The sequence below is a fragment of the Halyomorpha halys genome, unplaced genomic scaffold (assembly GCF_000696795.3).
Source record: "Halyomorpha halys isolate HHAL.00 unplaced genomic scaffold, Hhal_1.1 Scaffold94.1, whole genome shotgun sequence".
NCBI classification, from domain to species: domain Eukaryota; kingdom Metazoa; phylum Arthropoda; class Insecta; order Hemiptera; family Pentatomidae; genus Halyomorpha; species Halyomorpha halys.
In genome coordinates, this window is record NW_027114465.1 from 826,641 (window position 1) to 847,622 (window position 20,982).

The following is a 20,982-nucleotide window of genomic DNA, read 5'->3' on the forward strand; positions in this document are numbered from 1 at the left end:
TTATTTTGAAAAAACAAATGTTCTGATAAAATTTTCTAGAGCACTCATCAATTATAACTTACAATACTTTTGTGACCCTCACTAGATATATTACTTTTAGCAATAAATTATATGCGCATACTGGTGTTCAATCAATGTATGGTATATAAATAAAGTAGACATGTTTCCATATATTTCATTTTACAGCCACAACTACCTAGTGCAGAGTTTTGGTATCTGCTTCAAGTACCCCTTCCTGAAATTGTATGGTAGTACAAGTACATATTAATGGAAGATGAGTTTACTGCACTAATTTAATGTGGTTCACTTTAGAAAATGTTTATTAAAGGCATAGTGATTCAGCGGTCCAACCTTTCCTACCATGGAATGCCATTGTGTAATAAAAGAATAAAAATTTATAAATGTGTGTATTTTTTGGAGGTATGTAAATAAAGCATTAAAAGACCAAAAATAAAAGTTTATTATAGGAGATTCCATAAGAAATGGTAATTAAATCTACTTGGGAATTTTGAGCCTGTAGTATTCCCAATGCTGAAGATTCCTTTTTTATCTTGAATTACCTCTATATGGGATGAATAGTAAGGGAAAGTATTGCGATCCTGTAATATTTCAAATTCAACTTTTCGACGGAAATATAGGTTTTGAGGTTCCCTGAGTCAAAATAACTCAGTCTCGAAAAATGTTTTTGTTTAGTGGCGTAAGACATCGCGAGTCATCAATGCCATTAATTTCTTTTATTTTTGCTTAAATTTAAGTCTTATTATTTTTTTTTTTCACAAATCGTACTTAAAAACCACGTGAATATCACTACTTTGGGCTTCTCTTTTGTCTCTGCGTAACTTTGTTTTCTTTCTTCTGTCCACGCGACCCCCTTTTTCGAATTTCTTTTTTCCACAAGAACCTTGATTTCCTTCGGTCTTTTCCTATAGCTTTTTCCGTCCACACAGTCCTGGTCCGTTATTCCTGGTATTGCCGTTCACTTCCTTCATCTGTCTAATATATCCTCCTGAGCTTTAATATCATCGAATTTTTGGGAATATTTCTTTGTTTAGTCTTTCCGGGGCCATTCTTACCATATGTCCGTTGAATTTCAGTCTCCTGATCCTCATTTCTGTTTCTAGGTCCTTTTTTTTTGTAGATTTGTTTGTTGTGTCTTTTAGCGGCCGTAGATTCTTCTTAGGATTCTTCGTTCTATTCTCAGTAGTTCTTCCAGACTGGGGAGGAATGTTGTTTCGTTGTATACATCACTGGTTGCAAACTTAGTTTCTCTAGTATGGTTATTCTTTCCTTCATATTTTCTTTTTTCAAACCGTTGTTACATACAGTCTCGCCCAGGCACTTAAATTTGTTTGTTACTTTTATTGGTCCGTATTTGGTTTCTTCTTGAAGCCTGGATCTGTAGTCATTAATTCTGTTTTTTTTTTTTCGTAAGAGATTTGTAGACCTGTTTTTTTGGCTATTTCTGTCGGTATGTTTACTTGATTAATCGCCTCTTCTTCCGTTTCTGCCTAAAGGCTGAACTTTGACCTAACCAAAGAGAACAGCCTGGCCTCTATTGTCCCACCCGTATTATTGGTTCTCCATTGCTCTAGTACAACGTTGAACAGTGTTGAGGAGAGGCCGTCTCCTTCTCTCAGTCCAATTTTTATTTGGAAAGGTTTGCTACTGGTCCCTGTGAATTTTACCTTGGATTCGGTGTCCGTTAGTGTTAGTTCTATTAGTTTCCTAGTCTTCTGGTCTACTCCTTATTCTTTCAGTATCTCCAGTAGCGTCTTTCTATCCACCGAATCGTACGCTTTCTTAAAGTCAAAAAACGAGATGTAGAGTTTTTTTTTTGTTTTGTCTTGTTGTGTTTTATCAATAATTTTAGACTCAGTATTTGTCCTGATATATTCTTTCCTTCCTGAAGCCTCCTGATATTCTCTGATTTAAGGGTATATTTGTGGGTATAGTCTGTTGAGTAGTTTTGTATAGTCTTTGGAGAGCATTTTGTAGGAAATTTCTCTGTAGTTGTTGGCTTCTGTTTTTGTTGCTTTCTTATGCAGGGGATGTATCAGGGCGGTTTTCCATTCTCTGGGAATTTTCTCCCCTATACAGATGTCCATCATTAGTTCTGTGATTTTCTTCCTGAATTCATCACCTGTTAATTTCCACATTTCTCCCAGTTCTCCGTCCTCTCCAGATGCTTTGTTGTTTTTTTACCGCTGCGGTTATTTCTGCATAGTCAGGTGGGTCGCTGGGAGGGAGAGTCACTCCAGGAGGGTGTTGTCATGTGCAGTCATGTTCTGTCTTTGGGTTCCTTGCAGTTCAACAGTTTTTCAAAATAATCCACCAGTATGTTGCAATTGTCCTCGTTTGTTTTTTCCGGTGTCTCGTCCTTTCTTTTTAACATTAGTCCGGGGGGAGGGGGGAGGGGATGTAACCTTTGATTTTTTGTTTAAAAGCCTTGTAGAATAGCCTAGTGTCGTTTCTCCTGAAACTCTCTCTCCCCCATTACCTCCAGCTGCCTGTTGAAGAATTCTCTTTTTTTTCTTCTTAGCATTTGGTGTGTTTTGTTCCTCTGGATTATATACTTTTGATGGTTTTCGGTTGTTTTGTTTCGGTTTCAGTTTTTCCACACTCCCAGTATTTTCTTTACTGCTTCTTCGCACTCTATATCCCACCATTCCTTTCTCTTATATATTCCCTGTAATGCTATTTCTTCCGCAAGGTCCGTCATGTTCTTCGTTGCTTCTTCCTAGTTTTGTGTGTGTTTTAACCTTTGTTTATATTCCTGGTTTTGTCTTATCCAGCGTTTATCAATCTATTCTCTTTGTTTTGGTCTTTTTTTCTGGAACTAGTTTTATCTTTGTGAGCGGAAGTGGTTCGATGTCACATTTATTGCCCTTTTTACTCTGACATTCTGTATTTCCTTTTGATATCTTCGCAGGAGATCGCCACATGGTCTAGTTGGAACTCTCCCAGTAGGGTGTTTGGTGATACCCGTGTTTTCTTTTTGCTGGGTTTTCCTTTGTAGTGTGTAGACATGATTTTTAGCCCTGCGTTTTGGAATAGTTGTAAGAGTCTTCCTCCATTACTATTTGTTCTTTTATGTGCCGGGTATTCTTCCACTATTTTCTTGTCCTATTTGTGCGGTAAAATCTCCCAGTAGTACTTTAACATTGTTTTGAGGTATTTTATTTATTTCTTACTAAAGACCTCTCCAGAAGTCCTCTACCTTCTCCGGATCCTTCCTGTTATCTTCGTTTATGGGTACGTGAGCATTTATTAGCATGTAAGTCTTATTACTATTATTTTGAATTATTAATTTTCGTCTTTTTGATATTATATCTGGGACAGATAATCTTCTGGTACCCCAGGCTTGATGTCCGTTTTAATAATTTTTAATTAACTTCTTGGGCTTTAGTTCCAAAAAGATTGCTATTTATCTTCTATTTCTTTATCGAAGGGGTTGCTCATTTCTGATGGAGTTGAAATTGCTTTGACCCGCCCCGGGAGCGTGAAAGATTCTATTGTAGCTCGATCGGCCAGTTCATTGTTCATCGCAAAATGGTATGTGATTGCGTGTTAACTTAGCTCAAAAACAAAAATTCGTGCGAAACTGAAATTAGCAATTTAAGGCGGTTATATTTCTGGGAGGTGTCTGCAACTTATTTGATAAAATTAACTGATCGAAAGTACCACTTCATGAAATTGCTTTTTTAAATTTTTCCGATTTTATCTAAAACGGTCTTAATGATTTTGATTAAACTAGGCATATCAATTTACAATTACATAATTTTAATTTCAGATAGGTTTTATCCACATTGAAATAGTCAGACAAGGCTCAAACGACGAATTAAAAAAAAAATCTTTCCCTGAAGTTGGTAATTTTTTTATTTTAAAAATAAATTAAATGGTTCTCATTTTTACCAAAAATAAACAATGATAAACCCTAATATACGAATTTTTATAAAAACAGCAAAATACAATTTGTTTATTCATAATTTTCGCCTTCACAGGTCTTAGATTTCTTTTCTTTTGAAAATCACAATAATGGCGATATCTTCATGACCAGACTACCAATCTACACAAAACGTAGGACCTTCAGTATGGTTGTATGTGAAAGTTGTGTTATGCACGCACCGCACCAGATTGTTTCTTTACAACCTTCCTTGTCATCCCTGGCCCTACGGGGGAGGGCTACCAACATATTCTTACCAGAGAGGGTCACGTTTTCATTACATGTGGCCTCCACGAAATATGAGTCAACGTATCTCTGGCCATATTCGAGTCGGTGGTGTTGCAGAATCGAGGCTGCTGAGGTTACGCCTCAACTCCCTCTACTATGGCCTCCCTCTAAATTTTCCAGCCTAATTCAGAGAGTACATTGCACAAACCACACGGATAGCATCTCTCAGTCATCATTCTGTTTCCCTTGGTGTACTCTATCTAATAAATAATTTCTATTTCTTTTGACTGGTATAAAGTAATCGTATTCCTCTTTTTATAAAACCAGGGAGACCATTTTGTCGTCTTTACAAATGAAAATGACCGCCACTGCTCAGCATGTAACACTTCAGATAGGAACTGAGGGTGGTAGGTTAACTGTCAATGTTCATGAGAAATTGCTCTTGGTAATTATTATTAATGTTATATTTCAGAACTTCGTTAGAAAAGCGAAACTTTACATTATTCTGTCAATTTATGATAATTGTTACCTGGATGCGGTTCCTAGGGCTGTTACCCATGCTTGCAACATTCCTCTAAAAAATACTGCTGGATTTTTTCTGGTTAGGAAAAAATAAATGCCAGGTAGGGTGACCAGAGCGTGAACCGACAGTCCCAGGATTACCGTGATCATGTACATCCCAAGTTGTTGTGCTGTTGTTACTAAATTAGCTATTCCCATTATTTTACCAGAAATGAGGCACATTATACCAAACGGAGAGAACCTAAAAGTAAAAAATGAAAAATTAATACATTAACAGCTTAACATAATTTTTTCGATCTAAATTGTTATTAAATATATATCTACTAGCATTATTCTTGAGCAATCAAGGAATATATTGATAAAATTATAACATTTTATTTTGTAACTTTAACTTAACTTGCAGCCTTTTGCTGAAGACCCAAAGCTTTAGAAAAAAAAAATTAAAGGAAAAACTTTCACTTTTGTTGAGGAGTAATCTTAAGATTTTAGATTGAGCTAGATTTTAGATAAGTTATATAATCAAGACTAAAAGAAGCGAAGGCAATTTAGATATTTGGTATACCAAAATTACAATGCTATAAGGTTTATCTAACACAAATTGTAATATTATTTTTTTTATTGATAGCTACGAGTTATGTATATTAATGTCTTTAATGTGAGGTCTTAAGAGAAACTATTGATCGATTATTACCATCGTTCCGATTTAACGATTTAAAACATGTTATATTAGCCATTAGCCAAGTTTGCTTGAAGTTATAGCTTTGAATTATAACGTTATTACAGTCTTATTATAGTATTTATTACAGTTAGTGTATACCTAATTTACAGAATAAAAAAAATTAAAACTAAGATGGTCCAAGTGTTAGTCAAGAATAACTCCAAAAAATAGTAAAAAATAATTGTTGAGAGTCGACTTTGTCTCTATCCCAACGTCGCCATTCAACGGATAAAATTTAATATTTTTTGGAATTGCTTTTAACTGCCATCTCCTTTATTACTTTATAATTTATTTTTTAATTCATAAATAAATCAATGCAAAGTAGTTTCAGTCAACATACCACATAACAAAGCTCACTAGGCTCATAACAATATCATTTAATACAACGAAGAAATCCACTATAACTTTTCCTTTTGATCCCATTTGGCCCGCGAATAATCCAAAAGCCAGACAGAACACAATCATGCCTAAAAAAATTAATAAAGAGAATGAAATTAATCAATGATTTGTATGATGAAATTATAATTTTAATAAGTTGATAAAAATAAATGTACCATATATTAAATTGAAAATTAATAATAATCAAAAAGTACCAGGTTGTTTTCTTAGTTTGATTTTAGAGAGGAGCCAAGTAGAAGTATAAAAAAATCGAGAAACATCTAATTTTAGTAAAAAGAAGTGAATCATACATATGTTTAAATATATAAATATAATTAATAATACAATCAAATAATCTATATGTGTTTAAATATATAAATACGATAAGTCACATATTAGTAATCTCGACTCTACAATGAACAGTAACAGACAAGAATGGAAATATAGGGGAGTAAAAAAAAATTGTAATTTAGTTAAACCTCGTTTAACGAATCTCAATATAAAGAATTAATATAAAGAATGATTAATTTTTTTTTTTATTCACTTGAACAAATCTCTCTTTAATGAATTTAATATCCCTTGGGAAATTTTTTAAAATTTTTGTATAACAAATCTTTGCTACAAAAACCTTTATGTAGTGAAAAGGACCTTTATATAAGGAACATTTCATCTATTTTTATCTTTAATTCCCAAAAAAATTAAGGTCATTTATATTTGAAGGTCTATTTTAACTAAACGGAAATACTTATCAATAAGCGAATCCAACAACCGTTATGGATTTTTCGAAGTCCACCATTTTGTTTCTATTAATTTTAATCCTATCTCTCCGGAATAGACCAGAAATTTATGATTCAATTTTAGAAATTTCCAAAATCTAATATAATTTATGAAATAAGAATTCTTGTATTTTTTTTTTAACTTATAGTTACTGTTTTAAATTAATAAAGAACGGAATAAAGAAAAACTTTAAATCTATTTACTAATAATTCTAATTATTATAATCCATTTGCCTTTTATTGCTTTATCCATTTTCATTTTTAGTTAACTTAATATCTTGATGGCTTTGGTACAAGTTAGGATTTTGAACATATTGTTTTTATAATACTGACCCATAACATTTGTTCCATCCTTATACACAAGCTGTTGTTTCATCACATACGAAGAATTCTGAGCTAGTGTCATGTTGGAATCATCAGCCAGAACTAACGGTTTAACCTGTTTAACAAATTATTAGATCCAAAGTATATTGCACTTATCATGTATCAGTGTAATTTGTTACCTTCTTATATGTTGTTTGTACTTGCTGGAAACATGCTTGCACTAAATTATCAGGAAACATATTTCTGAAATATAATTTTAAAGAAATATTAATCCACTGTCGTTATTAAACTGATTTATTTTAATGAAATATTTGGACAAAAATGAGCTCATGTATCTCTGTAATTGTAAAATAAAGGGATTGTAGGAAACAAAGAATTACGAATATCTCGTTCTCTACATAATTTTGAGGACTTATCCTCTTGAACTTCAAGAGACAATTACTTTCCATTAATTAGTCAATTTAAATTTTGATGTGACCGGTAAATACTTTTATTTAGTTTTACTGTTCAATTGTATACCTGTAATCGTATTTCAATTCACATTCGATTATCTGATCAAGTTACCACTAACCAATTAGCCCGTGTTGTTGATCATATAATCAAAAATTTTTAACACAATAATTATAATACTAACCCATACTGTAAACACGTACTGGCACGATCCTTATAGACATTGCTAAAACATTCGACGTACTCAACCCAAACTTACTTCTTTTTAAATTTATAAGTCTAAATATCTCAACAAACCTAAAATTATTTATCCTATCGGTTTTATCCAATAGACCCTTAAGTAATGTAACCTCTCCCACGTGTTTATTTTTACCGAATTGACACAAAGAAACTTGACACAAAAAAAAAAGTGTCATTCTTGGGACTGGCTGACAGAAGTGAAACTTTTGGAAATGAAATGATATATTAAAATTTTATTAATAATAATCATGTGTTCCCTTTTTAGCTTCAGGCAAAAAATATTAGTTTCAGAACAATATTGATTAGAATAGAACAGCCTCCTGGTTGGTTCCTCAATGAAATCAATATAATTCTGTATAATTCTTTTTTCCCTTTTGCCAAATTTGTAAAAACACGTAGAAGTCATGTTTCCATATTTTAATAAAAAATACAAAATTAAAATTATCCCCAAGATATAAATTGGTACTCGATAAATCAGTACTAAGACCTATTCATAACATCCGTCAGTCCCTTATCTTCGCCATGGTCTCCTTTTATCTTCTGTTAGCTATAAAATGCAAGTTTAATTGATATTTTTATGATAACTATCAAATTAGTTGAGAAATGCCTACTACTATACTAATAAAACTATATTTGTAACTTTTAATTCTGACCGTATAATGTCGAGTATGGCATCTAATGTAGATACTTTAGTTTCATCCGGCCTGGCGCTGACGTGCTGCTTGATGTCTGTGTTCCCCGGGTGGACAATTAATACCATAATGATGCCGACAATGGCTGCTAAGATGGTCGTAACCATGTAATAGGCGAGGGCACGGAGGCCCATCCTCGTCGAAGAACGAGCGTCCAGCTGGGCCATACCTTTCAAAAGAAAACAAAAAATGTAATTTAATTCCTTAAAAAATATTTACTTTAATCCAAGTTACAAAATTTTATCAAGAAATATATTGAGAAGAAAAAAAATATAGGCCTCAGTATATTATTTTTTCTTGTTTCCAGCTATTAAATAAGTATATGACCACATACCTTAACAATAATTATCAAAATATAAAATAAAAATAAAATAAAAAATGTGGCAGTTCTGTTTATGTATGACAAAAGAGAAACTTCTGTAAAATAAAAATGTATTAAAACTTTATTAATAATAACATCATAATGTAGCGTTAAAATACAATTTTAAAGCATAGCTCATTAAAAAGAGGATAAAATTCTGATCATATCCCTCACTTACAGTATGCAACTACAATTTTTATCTTATATAAGAAGAATTAAATATTTATGATTTTAAATTAAAAAAATAGGTAACTAAACTTAAGCTTAGGTAAGCTTATTAATAATAAATATGACTCTCTAATAATTGACCTTTTAAATAGGCTTTTAATTTATAATTAATGAATGACCTGGGCAGAATAGCCTGCAAAAGTAACTCTAGATTTAATGTTAGGAAGAAATTATAATTGAAGGTATGTTATATTATTGGTGATAATGTTGTTGTTATAAGTGTTAAAAATGAATATATAATATAAGCTGTTAAATATTTAGATGTCCTTGAGGATGGCTAAAATGAAACGTTGGACTGGTGAAAAATAAAAAGTGTTGAGACAAAAAAGGATACAAGTTTGGATTATTTAATATATACAATTTTTAGTTTCAAAAGATATTTTAAGTCAGATGTTCAAAAATTCGTTATAATTTTATTTCTGGTGCTATCTTTTCCTCTTTTCGCCTCTCTGTTTAGGTGTACCATCAACATACAATTTTGAATTATAGATCTATACAACTCCGTATTTAGTTTGAGATGTTTTAATTTAAATGTAAAGTACAAGTACATCGAGTGTTGTCCCCACTACTTCCGTTTCATCCCCAGAGTTCCCTTGCGTCACGAAATTAATTTATTCCCGTATAATGTTTTTTCTTGAGTTGTAGAGCGTTGGTAAAAAAGTTTCACTTCAACTACTACATACTACTAGAGTTACATTTTTTTTTTTTAAGTCTGAGAAGGAGCGCACTCCACTTTAGTCAATTAAAGCCGGCAATGTTTATGCATGTATTACAAAACGCTAATACCTGGATCGGTTTTCGTTTTAATTTTAGTTTATTGTTTTACGGCATTTTGGTCAGTTTAAGAGTATTGTCTTTGATTCCTGTGCTCTTAGAATAAATTTTGTACGAGTATTAGGTTGTAGATGATAGGTTTTAACTGTTAAATACCTTATTAAAGGGCCTAATGCATTAAATAATCAACGTCTTAAATGTTGTTTAATGTGATCTATTTGAGCATTAAGACAGGCTCGGCATCGCAAGTTTTAACACTCTTTCGTAAAGAATCAAGGTCATTGACCAAGATTAAATAGAAGTTTTGCTTAATGTCTCCTCAAAATAAAAAAATCCAGTGGTATCAGATCTGAAGAGCATGACAATGACATATCCATTGCCCCTCAGTCAATGCTGCAGTTACAGAAAGACCCGACCCTATCATAGTGCTCGAGGTAATCACTTTGAACAACATTTAGTACGTATGTTAATGTTTGAATTTCATCAGTGAAGTAGTTAGAATAGACATTAATTTATTTATTATAACTGTAGTAATTTATAACAGTGGAAATCTCTTGAGGTGTGTGTATCCTAAACAAAGCGTTAACGGAAATACCTTCACAGGAAATATTAGAGTTCCTTAATTCATATTCAGGCACTAACCCTGAATATTTTACATCAATTCATTGTATAATTTTACTTATTTTAAAAACTAATACTATTGTAATTCACTTTTTAAAAAATTTGTCCTCTTTACCACGGACTTAAAACTAAGGAGTTCTGATTATCGAAGGAACTTATCAAGAATTTAATTCAGTAATATAAATTCACTTTTTGTACCATGCAATAGTACCAACACTAAGCTGACTTGATTACTATGGAATTTTGAATCATCACTTTATAGGGGTATGATATTATTAATATAGGGTATCTAAAATATTCTGTTAATATGGCTGGTGTTCCTAAGTTAACTTAGTACTGGTTTGGCAATACCTGGAAGAAAAATGTTTTTTTGACATACCGTAATTTTGTTTCTTTATTTATTGAAACTTACAACTGAATTTAAGCTAAAAATACAATACGTAAATGTGAAATGCTATTATAACATGAAAGATTTTCGGAAAAACTACCCATCGGTAGTTCTCCTATAACATTTCTTCCTTAGAAGGTCTCAAGGCTGTCTTCTGTCTGGTGTCTCGTAGGATTATCAAGAACAGAAGAGGAAGCAAGGTGGGTTTGGGTGGTTAGGTGCATAGTGGTTACAATTGTACATACATAGTAATATAACATATTTATGGTTTAATAATGTGATATGTGTTATTCACTAGTCCATTAAAAATATCTTACCTGCGATGAGTGATGAGATGATTAATGGTAGTATAAACATTTTGAGGAGCCGCATGAGAATTTCGCCAGGGAATGATATGAGTTGGATGGTCCCTTCGGAGAAGTTGCCCAACCTCCCGAGGAAGCCTAAGAAGAGACCGAGCAGGACCCCTAGGACGGTGAGGGACAGAAGCAGGTTCTTCCTCATCCAGTCCCATACTTGCTATAATCATAATAATTTTATCAATTATTGTAAAATATACCATATAATTTCAAAATTCTTTACTGATTCTCTTTAAATATCCAATGTTTCGATCAACGCTTTTTAAATTCTCAAGAACAATCTATTAATCGACGACTTTAATTACAATCTTATTATGAACAATTTAAAAACCATCTCTCTATTATATAAAAAGTTTTTGGATACGAATTAAAATGCTGAGATAAAGAATTGAAATATATATTTTTTCCTACTTACTCTTCTATATCCTAATATAGAGTACTCCTAGGTACTCATGATGTGTTAAATGTACAATGTTTTACCATGTTAAATGTTAGCAGCCCTATTTTGAAGTCATGTTAAATGTCAAATGCATAAGAGCAGGGGATTTTCTGAGAAACTTGTTTTATAACCTTTCCTTACAAAACTTCATGGTATTGTTTGTTTCTAAGTTCTAATTAAAGTAATTTATTACAACATGCCTAAATTGAGAGAAAAGTAGAAGCTAAGAGATAGTTTGGCGACTGAGTGTTTTGTTGATCTTCTGACTTGTGAGGAAGAGAATCTAGATGAACTAATTGACAACTGTCATTACACTATTATTATTGTCATTCATTGATTTATTAGTTTAAAAAACATCCTTAACTATACTAACACAATCTAACCATAGATAATGAGCAAGTAGCCTAACAAAACAAACAAAATGGTGACGAACTCGGCTGGTACGTTGCCTGACGTCATTCAACATTTAACAGATCTAGTAACAGACTCTCATCCATGTTATATGTTATATCGTTTTAACATGGTAAAAGAAGGAAATATTTCTTCATTTAACATAAGTGTTTTCATTTAACACGCTTTAGCATGTTAAACTGAAGATCATGAATACCCCTATTGAAAAAAATAATACAATCTGAACTACAGAAAATATGCTAATTAGAGTTATACAATTTGAGCCCTGAAGAGTACAATTAATTTGCAAAATTGGGACATATTTACCCCCTCTGTTAACCAACTGACCGAAGTGTTGTAACAGATTTTTTAAGAGTGAAATTGATATTCATTTTTAGCACAAAAACCCTTAAAAACAATTATTGGAAAATTTGAAAATTTTATATTCCAAAATTTTCGTCCTACATCGCCTTTGATTTATTTTTAAAAATCAAAATAATAGAAATTAGTTCAACTCTATTGAACCAATCTACACCAAACTTGGCAGTGGCTTATGCCTCCATAAATTGCACCAAACAAATTAGAACCGGGGATATAAAAAATTCGTTTAAAATTTTTTTATTATTTTCGCCCTTATAAGGGCATTGAATCTTACTTCTGTTGATATAGGTTTTAAGAACAGACATTCAGCTTTCCAACGATTAAGTAGATATTGAATGAAATGCAGAGGAGTAATGAACGATTTTATGAACGATACACAATAGGAGAAAAAATCTTAATAAATGACGGTGACAAATTTCTAATTTTTAATTTGTTTGAAGAATGGTATTTAATAGTTTGAGGCGACACAAAAAACAATTATGATTTTTTTTCCTAAAAAAAGAAAAAAATCACCTCTTTGTATAACCGTTGTTCTAACAAAGTCCTTACTAAGTACTGAACCCATGACCCTTCATAAGTCGTACGGGTTCACATTATTGTGTTATATAACCATAATAGCTTAAAGCCAGTGTTAGTATATCTAAGGTTTTGATGGAAGCTCATTTGGTATAACACATTTCAGCGGAATAATTTGCATTATTAAGACATCTACCTGGGTCGGAAAGGACGTTACATCATGTAGGTTTAATATTTTCCGTAATCAACCTTAGTAATAGACCAAGAATAAACTAATTCCCAGAAAATTTAAGAATTGATTTTTCAAGATTGGTATGTTATAGAAAAAATAGAAAAAAGTTTTTGAAGAATCTAAAAAATCCATCCAAAGTATATAAAAAAATTTAGGTATATAAATGTTTGGCAATAATATAATTAATTATTCATAATATTCATAATAATTAATTCTTATGATTATACCAGTGAGTATTCTTCCGTTCTAAGAACGTTTTTAATCTCCCCCTTTCTTTTCTTCTGCTTCATTTCTCTCAACATAATTGTTATTTGTTTAATCTTTTATTTATTATTTATTTAATGTTTAATTAACTATTTATTTATGTTTTCTTTGAATTATTATCTTTGTCGTTAAAATTATTAAAGAATTAATCATTAATTTTATATAGGTAAAAGTTAGAAATATTCTGGGTTAAGGGGCTCTAAAGAACCCGCAGTTCAGATATTCTTAATACAATTGTACGTATATATAAACCGGTTTTATTAAGTAAATCCAAGAATGGAAAAACCTGTATATAAAAAGTATATTTATTTTTATTAATAATTTAAATTTACCTTCTTGATGGAGGCTAGCTCGGGCGGCAGGTTGACTATCAGGTGACTACCTCCTCGTCTGATCTCATCTTTATTTTCTTCCTCTGCTTGTGCCACTTCCGTCCTAGTAATCAATATGGTTTTAAAAATAGCGAAAAATTAATGATTCGCATATACAAATTATAATAATTGCCCCTAATAAATACAAATAAATATACATTATAACTTAATAAGAACGAAACTGACACAGGTGACCTGTGTTCTCCACTATTCGATTGAATTATTAAAAGTCGTTAGATATTCAATTATTATCCACTACACAATCCATCCTTCTTTACTCATCTCTTAATTCACTTTAAAAGTGTAACTGATCTTAATCCCTATTAGCTTCAACTCATTCATCAGCTGAAAAAACTTATTGAATGGGTAACGTAATCCGACGCACTATTATCGGAGAGGTTTGGATTTGATATCTGTTCTTAGAAAAAATAATATATTTATTTTGACTTTAAAATTTTTCAGATGATTGTATTAATATCCTTTTTAATAGGTTAGTAATGTTAAAAACAATTAAATAATGGTTATCTTAAGAAGTTATCATAAGTGATGATTATACATGAAAAAGTAAAGAAATGTGACTCTTAGCTCATCTTACTGACCTATGATTAATTTACTTTTCTCTCTGATTCATTTTTTGTATGCTTAATTCACTCGTAACTGATTATTTATGAACTCAAAAATATTCAATCTTTTTATGTTTTCTAGTTTATATATTTTTTTTAATTTTCAATATATTTCCTCAATAATTGTTCCAAAATGATTGAAATAAAAAATATATTTATTGGTGGTTTATTATAACGATTGACGAAACTTGTTTATAACGAGCAATATCTACATACTATTATGAACCATAATATTAAATTAAATAACATTTTGTTGTAATTTACAATATTTTAAATCCAATGATTTATTTTTAAAGTAGGATGTAACTACTAATTTATGGTTACGTTTTTAACAACCATCTTGAACGCAATGATTTCTATAAATGAAAAAAAAGGAAGGAAGGAATACAGAAAACCCTGAATTGAAAATATAAAACCAAGAAATATTAAGATTATCAAGATTTGCGATGAAAATCATAAACAAAACTACGAAAATATAATGTAAAATTAAAATGAATCTATTCAGATTTAAACCTGGACCTAAATCGCTGTGTATGATATATATTGGCTTGTTGAAGCGTGTATCTGTGTGTCTTCTGAGAAAATAGTCAATTAGAATGGAATAAAATAAAAAACTGCATTCTGGAACAAAGACCATTTAGAATAAGGAAGGCGTACAAAGAGAAAAATAACTCTAATAACTGTTACCAGACCAGGCATAACTATGATCAGTTTTTTTTTCTGGCATTGTCATGTAATATGAAAAGTTTTTTTCAGCGGTCACCATGTGATCTACGATGATGGGCTCTCATTGTTGAGGGGGAACAAACTATGGAATGCTCTACCTTTGTTGCACTCACAAGGGAAGAGCACGGTGAGAAGAGCCATAGATTTTAACTGATTCTATATCTAGAAATATTGGACACGGGGTAGAAAAATTATATTTTTTAAAATTATATAATATTAGCAATTTTTTTGTATGGCTACCAAGACTTGGTACATAGCAATTGATTTGTTTTCAATAATGTTTTGTATAATAAAAATAAAATGCTGTTTGTGTTATGAGTTTAAATGTAGATAAACAATACAAAAGGCAATAGATATTTGCAGGAAATAAGACCAGATTATTTTTTTTTAGAAAAACTCTAAAATTATAATATTATACGGGTTGAGAGAGCTTAAATACAGATCATCAATAGTTGCAGTAACGTTAGATTTAGTTAAAGACCTGAGGAGTTACGAATGTTACTGGACATCGTTAGAAAACGTATGTTCAGTAACTTACTGAAAGTCAAGTCCAACTGTTTCTAATTTCTATTTCTACCAAAATTTGTATTTGCCAGTTTTGAGAGAAGTTAGAAATGAATCTTTTTTGTTTTTATCTAACTTTTTTTTTTTACCTTATTTTAATTTTGCTTATCTTTATAGTTTCTTTTAAGTTATAGTCATTTATTAGAATCGGAAATACTTATTTATCATTCTACGCAAAGAAGCAAATCAATGCGTATATAACAACCTTGAAGTACATTTAGAGCAAATGCAGAATGCAATAATATAAAAAATTACTAATTTAGCATATATATTTATTTTTCATGGCTACTGGCGCCCATTGCAACTATTTTCTCTGCTACCTGGTTCAACTTGTCTCACAAACTATTCTTAAATCCAGTTATTACAAAATAAATTTCTAAGAATGGTAACTAATGAAGAAGGCGAACCATTGAAGTTGTTTCTTAGTTCACTCTTTCCTTCAAACGTTTATTTTAGACTATAATTCAGGATATAACATTGTTGAAAAATGCCACTCTGGCTTTAAATATGTATTCTTTATATTATATAACATTTGATTTAGGCTAAAGTCTAAATATTAAACTCAAAATGATGTACATAAGCTACCCCAAAAATATATTCTTGGAAGCCACAAATTTTTCAAAATTAAGCTATATTTTTATTGAATTGAATAAGGGTAATTGAATTATATTTTGTTTCTGTTAAACATTTTAATAATATTTTTTGTAATAATTAAAAATTACAATCCACAGGGAATTCTAATTTGTCTAGAGCACATTACAAATTTAGTATTCTTTCAGACTTACTCCTATCGCTGTTTTAAGAGAGTAGATATGATTTGGTATTTTTTTTAGCCATTTTATTATCTATTTAATATGGATACTAAAATGCAATATTTGAGCAAGTCTATTTTTTTTTTTTAGTAATAATATTCTAATATAATAATAATCATTTTTCTAATAATCATATTAGGAGTATCCTCCTGGAAACCAAATAATTCCAGGCTAAGGACCCTAGCCTCTCAAGCAGCTGTAATTGAGTAACCAACAGTCAATGGTTTGCCAGTGCTCACATTACAAAGGCTATGAGTACATAACATGATATAAATACAGACCAGACACTCTTCATAAAAAAGACTGACCAAATGGAGACAGTGTATCACCCGAAAACAGTTCAATAATTACTGTATTAATAGTAATAAAATATAATGTGACATATTTAGCTAAATTCAATTCTCCATGATAAATTCTCAGGAAAATTAATTATTTCTGCATTGTTTGTCCCCCCCTTTTCTCTAAACTTGATCCTATTAATATAAATTAATTGGGGTAAAGACACGTATATGTTAAATGTTTTGTTGACAGATCACTGATTTGTCTTTGAGATCTATGTTTTAGTATATAATTTACAAATGTCAAATATGTATATACTTGTATGGTTATAAAAGAGATTTAGATGGATTCCGATATGATTAAATCGTGGTATCAGACTATCTAAAATCACATACATGTGAATTATGGCGATATTCATATGAATAGTTTCTTTTAAAAACACCCAAACAGTAATTATAAATGTAATATTGTAGAACATAGTTAATTTTAATTTTAGATAGATATATATAAGATATAAAAGTGGACTATTTACTCACTCATGGTGTACGCCCTTGCCTGTGATACTGGCGTGAAGATGTTCGAACGCGCGCGCCAGCCGGCCCCCGCGTGAATGGATTGTCCTCTCGATCCCTATCCCCTCTCTACCTTCCTTCTTCCTCATTATATTTCATCAATTACCTACTTAGTCTCTGCTCCAGAGCTACCGCACAGATTTTATTTAAGGTCGACGATCTTGAGTGTTGTATCAACACCGTACTCACATTTGTGCTCCTTCTGACCGTTTTTATACTTACAATTATCCATTAAGACCCCAATATTTTATATGTCGCAAGGTTGGTACATATACTACAGAATTATAGACATCTTCAATAACCATAAATTACTTACTCACGAAAACCTAATATGCAGCCTTTAATCATGACTATTTCTGATAAGCCGATGAGGTGACTGAAAAGATGACCATAGAACCTCCTATATTTGAAGATTCATTGAAGTACTATTAATGTTTAGTTTCTTCTCAAATTATAATATATTTTAAATTTTTATAAATTAAATATAGCTTTTTTAATCCAGTTCAAATTATGGTATTTTTTAACTATGTGAAACATTCAAAGCTTGTAAATTGAAGTTCTTAGACATGAGATTAATCTGTAACTCTTTTAACTTGGACTATTTTATAATTTTTAATTGGCTAAAAAGTTGTTTTCAATGTTTGACACAATAATAAGTACTTGTTAGGAATTTATTTTCTCAAGGAGATATTATAAGGAGTAATTAAAAAAAAAGTTCAATATAATTTTATAATAATTATTTTACTTCTAACTAAAAGAGGGTATTGAAAGTATAGGAAATAAGACAGACATTTAAGGACTCTTGATTCAACCTCTTTGATAAAAAGGGTATGTAGTTGTGATTTCAATATAATGAGGAGAGGAAGGCAGAGAGTTTTCATGAAAATTTTTCAGGATGAACATGCATACCATAAGACAAAATTATAATAATTTTTTCAGAAATAACTGAGTTATTCAAAAACCTCCTCAACGATTTTCAAGGTTTTTTATCTTATTTAGATGTACTTTATAATTTTAGGCTTACTAAGAAATCAACTAAATATTTCATTTTTTTTTCCCTAACTGAGACTTAAAATATTCCCAGAGGGAAGGAACTTATAAAATTCAAATCTTTCCTGGAATATTTCTTTGGCCAAGTAATATTTCCCCAAGGTAGGAATTTATCAACATTTTTATTTTTAAACGTTATAAATAGTTATGATAACTTCAATTATTAATGTAAATATTAAAAATCCGCAATAGAAAAACTTTAAAAGGAATATTACAAGATTGGGTAGTTTCGTTCTATCACCATGGCGAGCAATATAATGAATATGTCTGCTCCATTACTCAAAGGTAGTAATGTCAGTTAAAATCAGGAGATAGAAACTTTGTGTAGGTTAATTGGATGAGTTAGGTCCTGGGTTCTTATCAGCCATTTAACAGATCTCTTACAGTGAAATATTTATATTTCTTTGCCTTGTTTTGACAAGGTTCTAACAAAATTGCCAAAATAATGTTTTTCCTTTGGAATTATTCACAACTTGGAACTTTTTCCTTTGGAATAATTCATCTCTTTGGCATTCCAAAAAAAAATCAGTACCGTAGGTTGGAAAATTAACGTACTGATAGTGATGCATAATTTTATTTAGAGTCAACTTTTAAATGAAAGTTCTAACTATGAGGAACTGTTTCCAAAAATCATTTCTATCATTTCTATATAAACCATCATCTTTTTTTTTAATCCTTTATATTCTTTTGATGATTAAATTTCCTAAAAAAATATTATTTTATTTTCTTTCTTATATTTCCTTTTAAAGGAGGCATGTATAATATCATTTCATGATGCCTGTTAATTCTAGATATTTTAACCGATCAATAACTATGTGATGGGATTCATCTCATTTTTTCCCTAAAGCTAAAAATTAATTACCACTTAACTTTCGCTGGCTTTGAGGTACTCCTAAAAGCGTAAACGTCAATATCACATAAATTGGGAAATCACATATTTTCTTCAATTGTATGTCTTCATGGAGCCTAGACGTTTTTTTATCTTTTCATGGATGTCCCTTTAACGTTTTTTGTGATTGAACATTTTGAAATGATTGTAAGCGATTTCTTGTAGATTTTTCAATATAGGAAAACAGAGGAGCACATTATATTTATATGTCTGAGAATGTATTTTGAGCAAATAGTAATAAATAAAAAAATATCAAAATTTACTTATTGCCGTAACGTAGTTTTTTCCAACTTCTAGTGACAGACATGACGGATTTTATATAGACTTCACAACTGGTACGTCAATATTCTGGATAAGTTATACCTACTTATCCACTTATTTAAAAACACATTTTCAATTCTTTAACTCACTTTGGTACGGCCGTAGAATTGCATGAAATTGCGGAAAAAAAATGGCGGAGATGGGACACAAAAACGTTGAGACTCCAAAAAAAATACTTTTCTAACACAAACGTACTTTATAAAGTAATTCTCAATCCTCTAACTCATTTTGGAGGCGCTGTAGAAGTGCTGAAAACATTAAAAAGGCGAAAAAAAATTTCGGGCATGGCGAAATTTTGACTGAAACTTATCACCTCTCTTATGTTTTTTCTTTCCTAAAAAACATCCGGAATTAGAGGAGTTAGTAAAGTATATATCAACGTTAATATCAATATATCAATATTAGATATATATTAAGTTTATATCGATATCGAAATATATCAAGTATATACTAATATCAGATGTTCTCAAACCCGTGCTGTAGACGAAATGATGTAACTTCGGGTAAAGAATCCATCATTTTCGAAAAAAATATGAAAGTAAAAAAAATAGAAAATAAATGTATTTTTTAGGTGTCCTCTAAAACACAACATAACCTTTAAAATAGTAACGTATAAAATTATTGATTATTTAGTCTTATTTCAGTCTCAGAGAACACGGTGAAAACTACAATAAATTTTTTGTATGACAATAAATTCTTATTTAAATAAGTTTCTTATTTTTAAGTCTTACCCATCGATTTTTGTTTAATAGATACCGTTTTTATATATTTTTTCATCTGACCACCCAGTATTTATTCGCAAACAAATTAATACCAAACGATTTCATATAATTATTAATTTTTTTATTTGTAACTACAGGTTTGAAGTAATATAAGACAATGTTGGCTAGTGGGACACTTTTGCTTTTATTAATTTATTAATGAAAATGAGATATAGAACATACTTGAAGAATTAAACCACTTTTATTGAACGTTTAAAGGAAGAAATAATAAAAAATTGTCCCAACCAAATTTAAGAAACCACAGATTTGTCATAATGCGAAACATTGTGATGGAAACAATACTGACTCTGAGGTGAGAAACATCTGATGCCTGACTCAAGGGATTTGAAATGTTCCATGGTAAACTGGGTTGAACATCGGACGAATCCTGCATAATTTAGACTAGGAGCCACAAATATACTCCATAGCCTGGCCTATCTGTGAAAAATACGTTTCTGAATACTCTGGATATACACTTTTCATAGAAATCTTATTTACGATGGATTTCTTTTTAAACGCCACAAGGGTTGCACAATGTTGATCGAATATCTTCATTGCCGGACGAATGGACCGTAAGTTGAATTCCTAAATTAAGACGCTGCGTTGTCATCTAAGGTTGAGATATTTTTTATCGTTCGGTTTTGTGTTATTCGTTATGATTTATCACAGAAGTCAAACAAATATTTCCAAAAGCTGAAAATAAATAATAGTGATAAATTTTTATATTTTACAAGGAAATGTTAAATTTCTCTTAAAATTTTTCATAAAAATATAAAATTTAGATAGAAAA

The 20,982-nt window shown here is 30.7% G+C and overlaps 1 protein-coding gene and 1 long non-coding RNA gene across 2 annotated transcripts in view; one reads left to right on the plus strand and one right to left on the minus strand.

The window, feature by feature from the left end:
• LOC136796831 (uncharacterized) overlaps positions 1 to 20,982 on the plus strand; it is a 74,880-nt gene that overhangs the window by 23,171 nt on the left and 30,727 nt on the right. The gene's annotated exons all lie outside the window — the stretch shown is intronic.
• The window catches only part of LOC106677345 (excitatory amino acid transporter), a 58,050-nt gene that overhangs the window by 3,120 nt on the left and 33,948 nt on the right, over positions 1 to 20,982 (minus strand). The window contains exons 2-8 of the mRNA XM_014415219.3: positions 13,557 to 13,659; positions 10,961 to 11,162; positions 8,233 to 8,440; positions 7,069 to 7,132; positions 6,899 to 7,004; positions 5,752 to 5,878; positions 4,701 to 4,934 (exon numbers count right to left, since the gene is read on the minus strand). Of these exons, the coding sequence (XP_014270705.1) occupies positions 4,701 to 4,934; positions 5,752 to 5,878; positions 6,899 to 7,004; positions 7,069 to 7,132; positions 8,233 to 8,440; positions 10,961 to 11,162; positions 13,557 to 13,659 (1,044 nt within the window). The remainder of the gene's footprint in view (positions 1 to 4,700; positions 4,935 to 5,751; positions 5,879 to 6,898; positions 7,005 to 7,068; positions 7,133 to 8,232; positions 8,441 to 10,960; positions 11,163 to 13,556; positions 13,660 to 20,982) is intronic.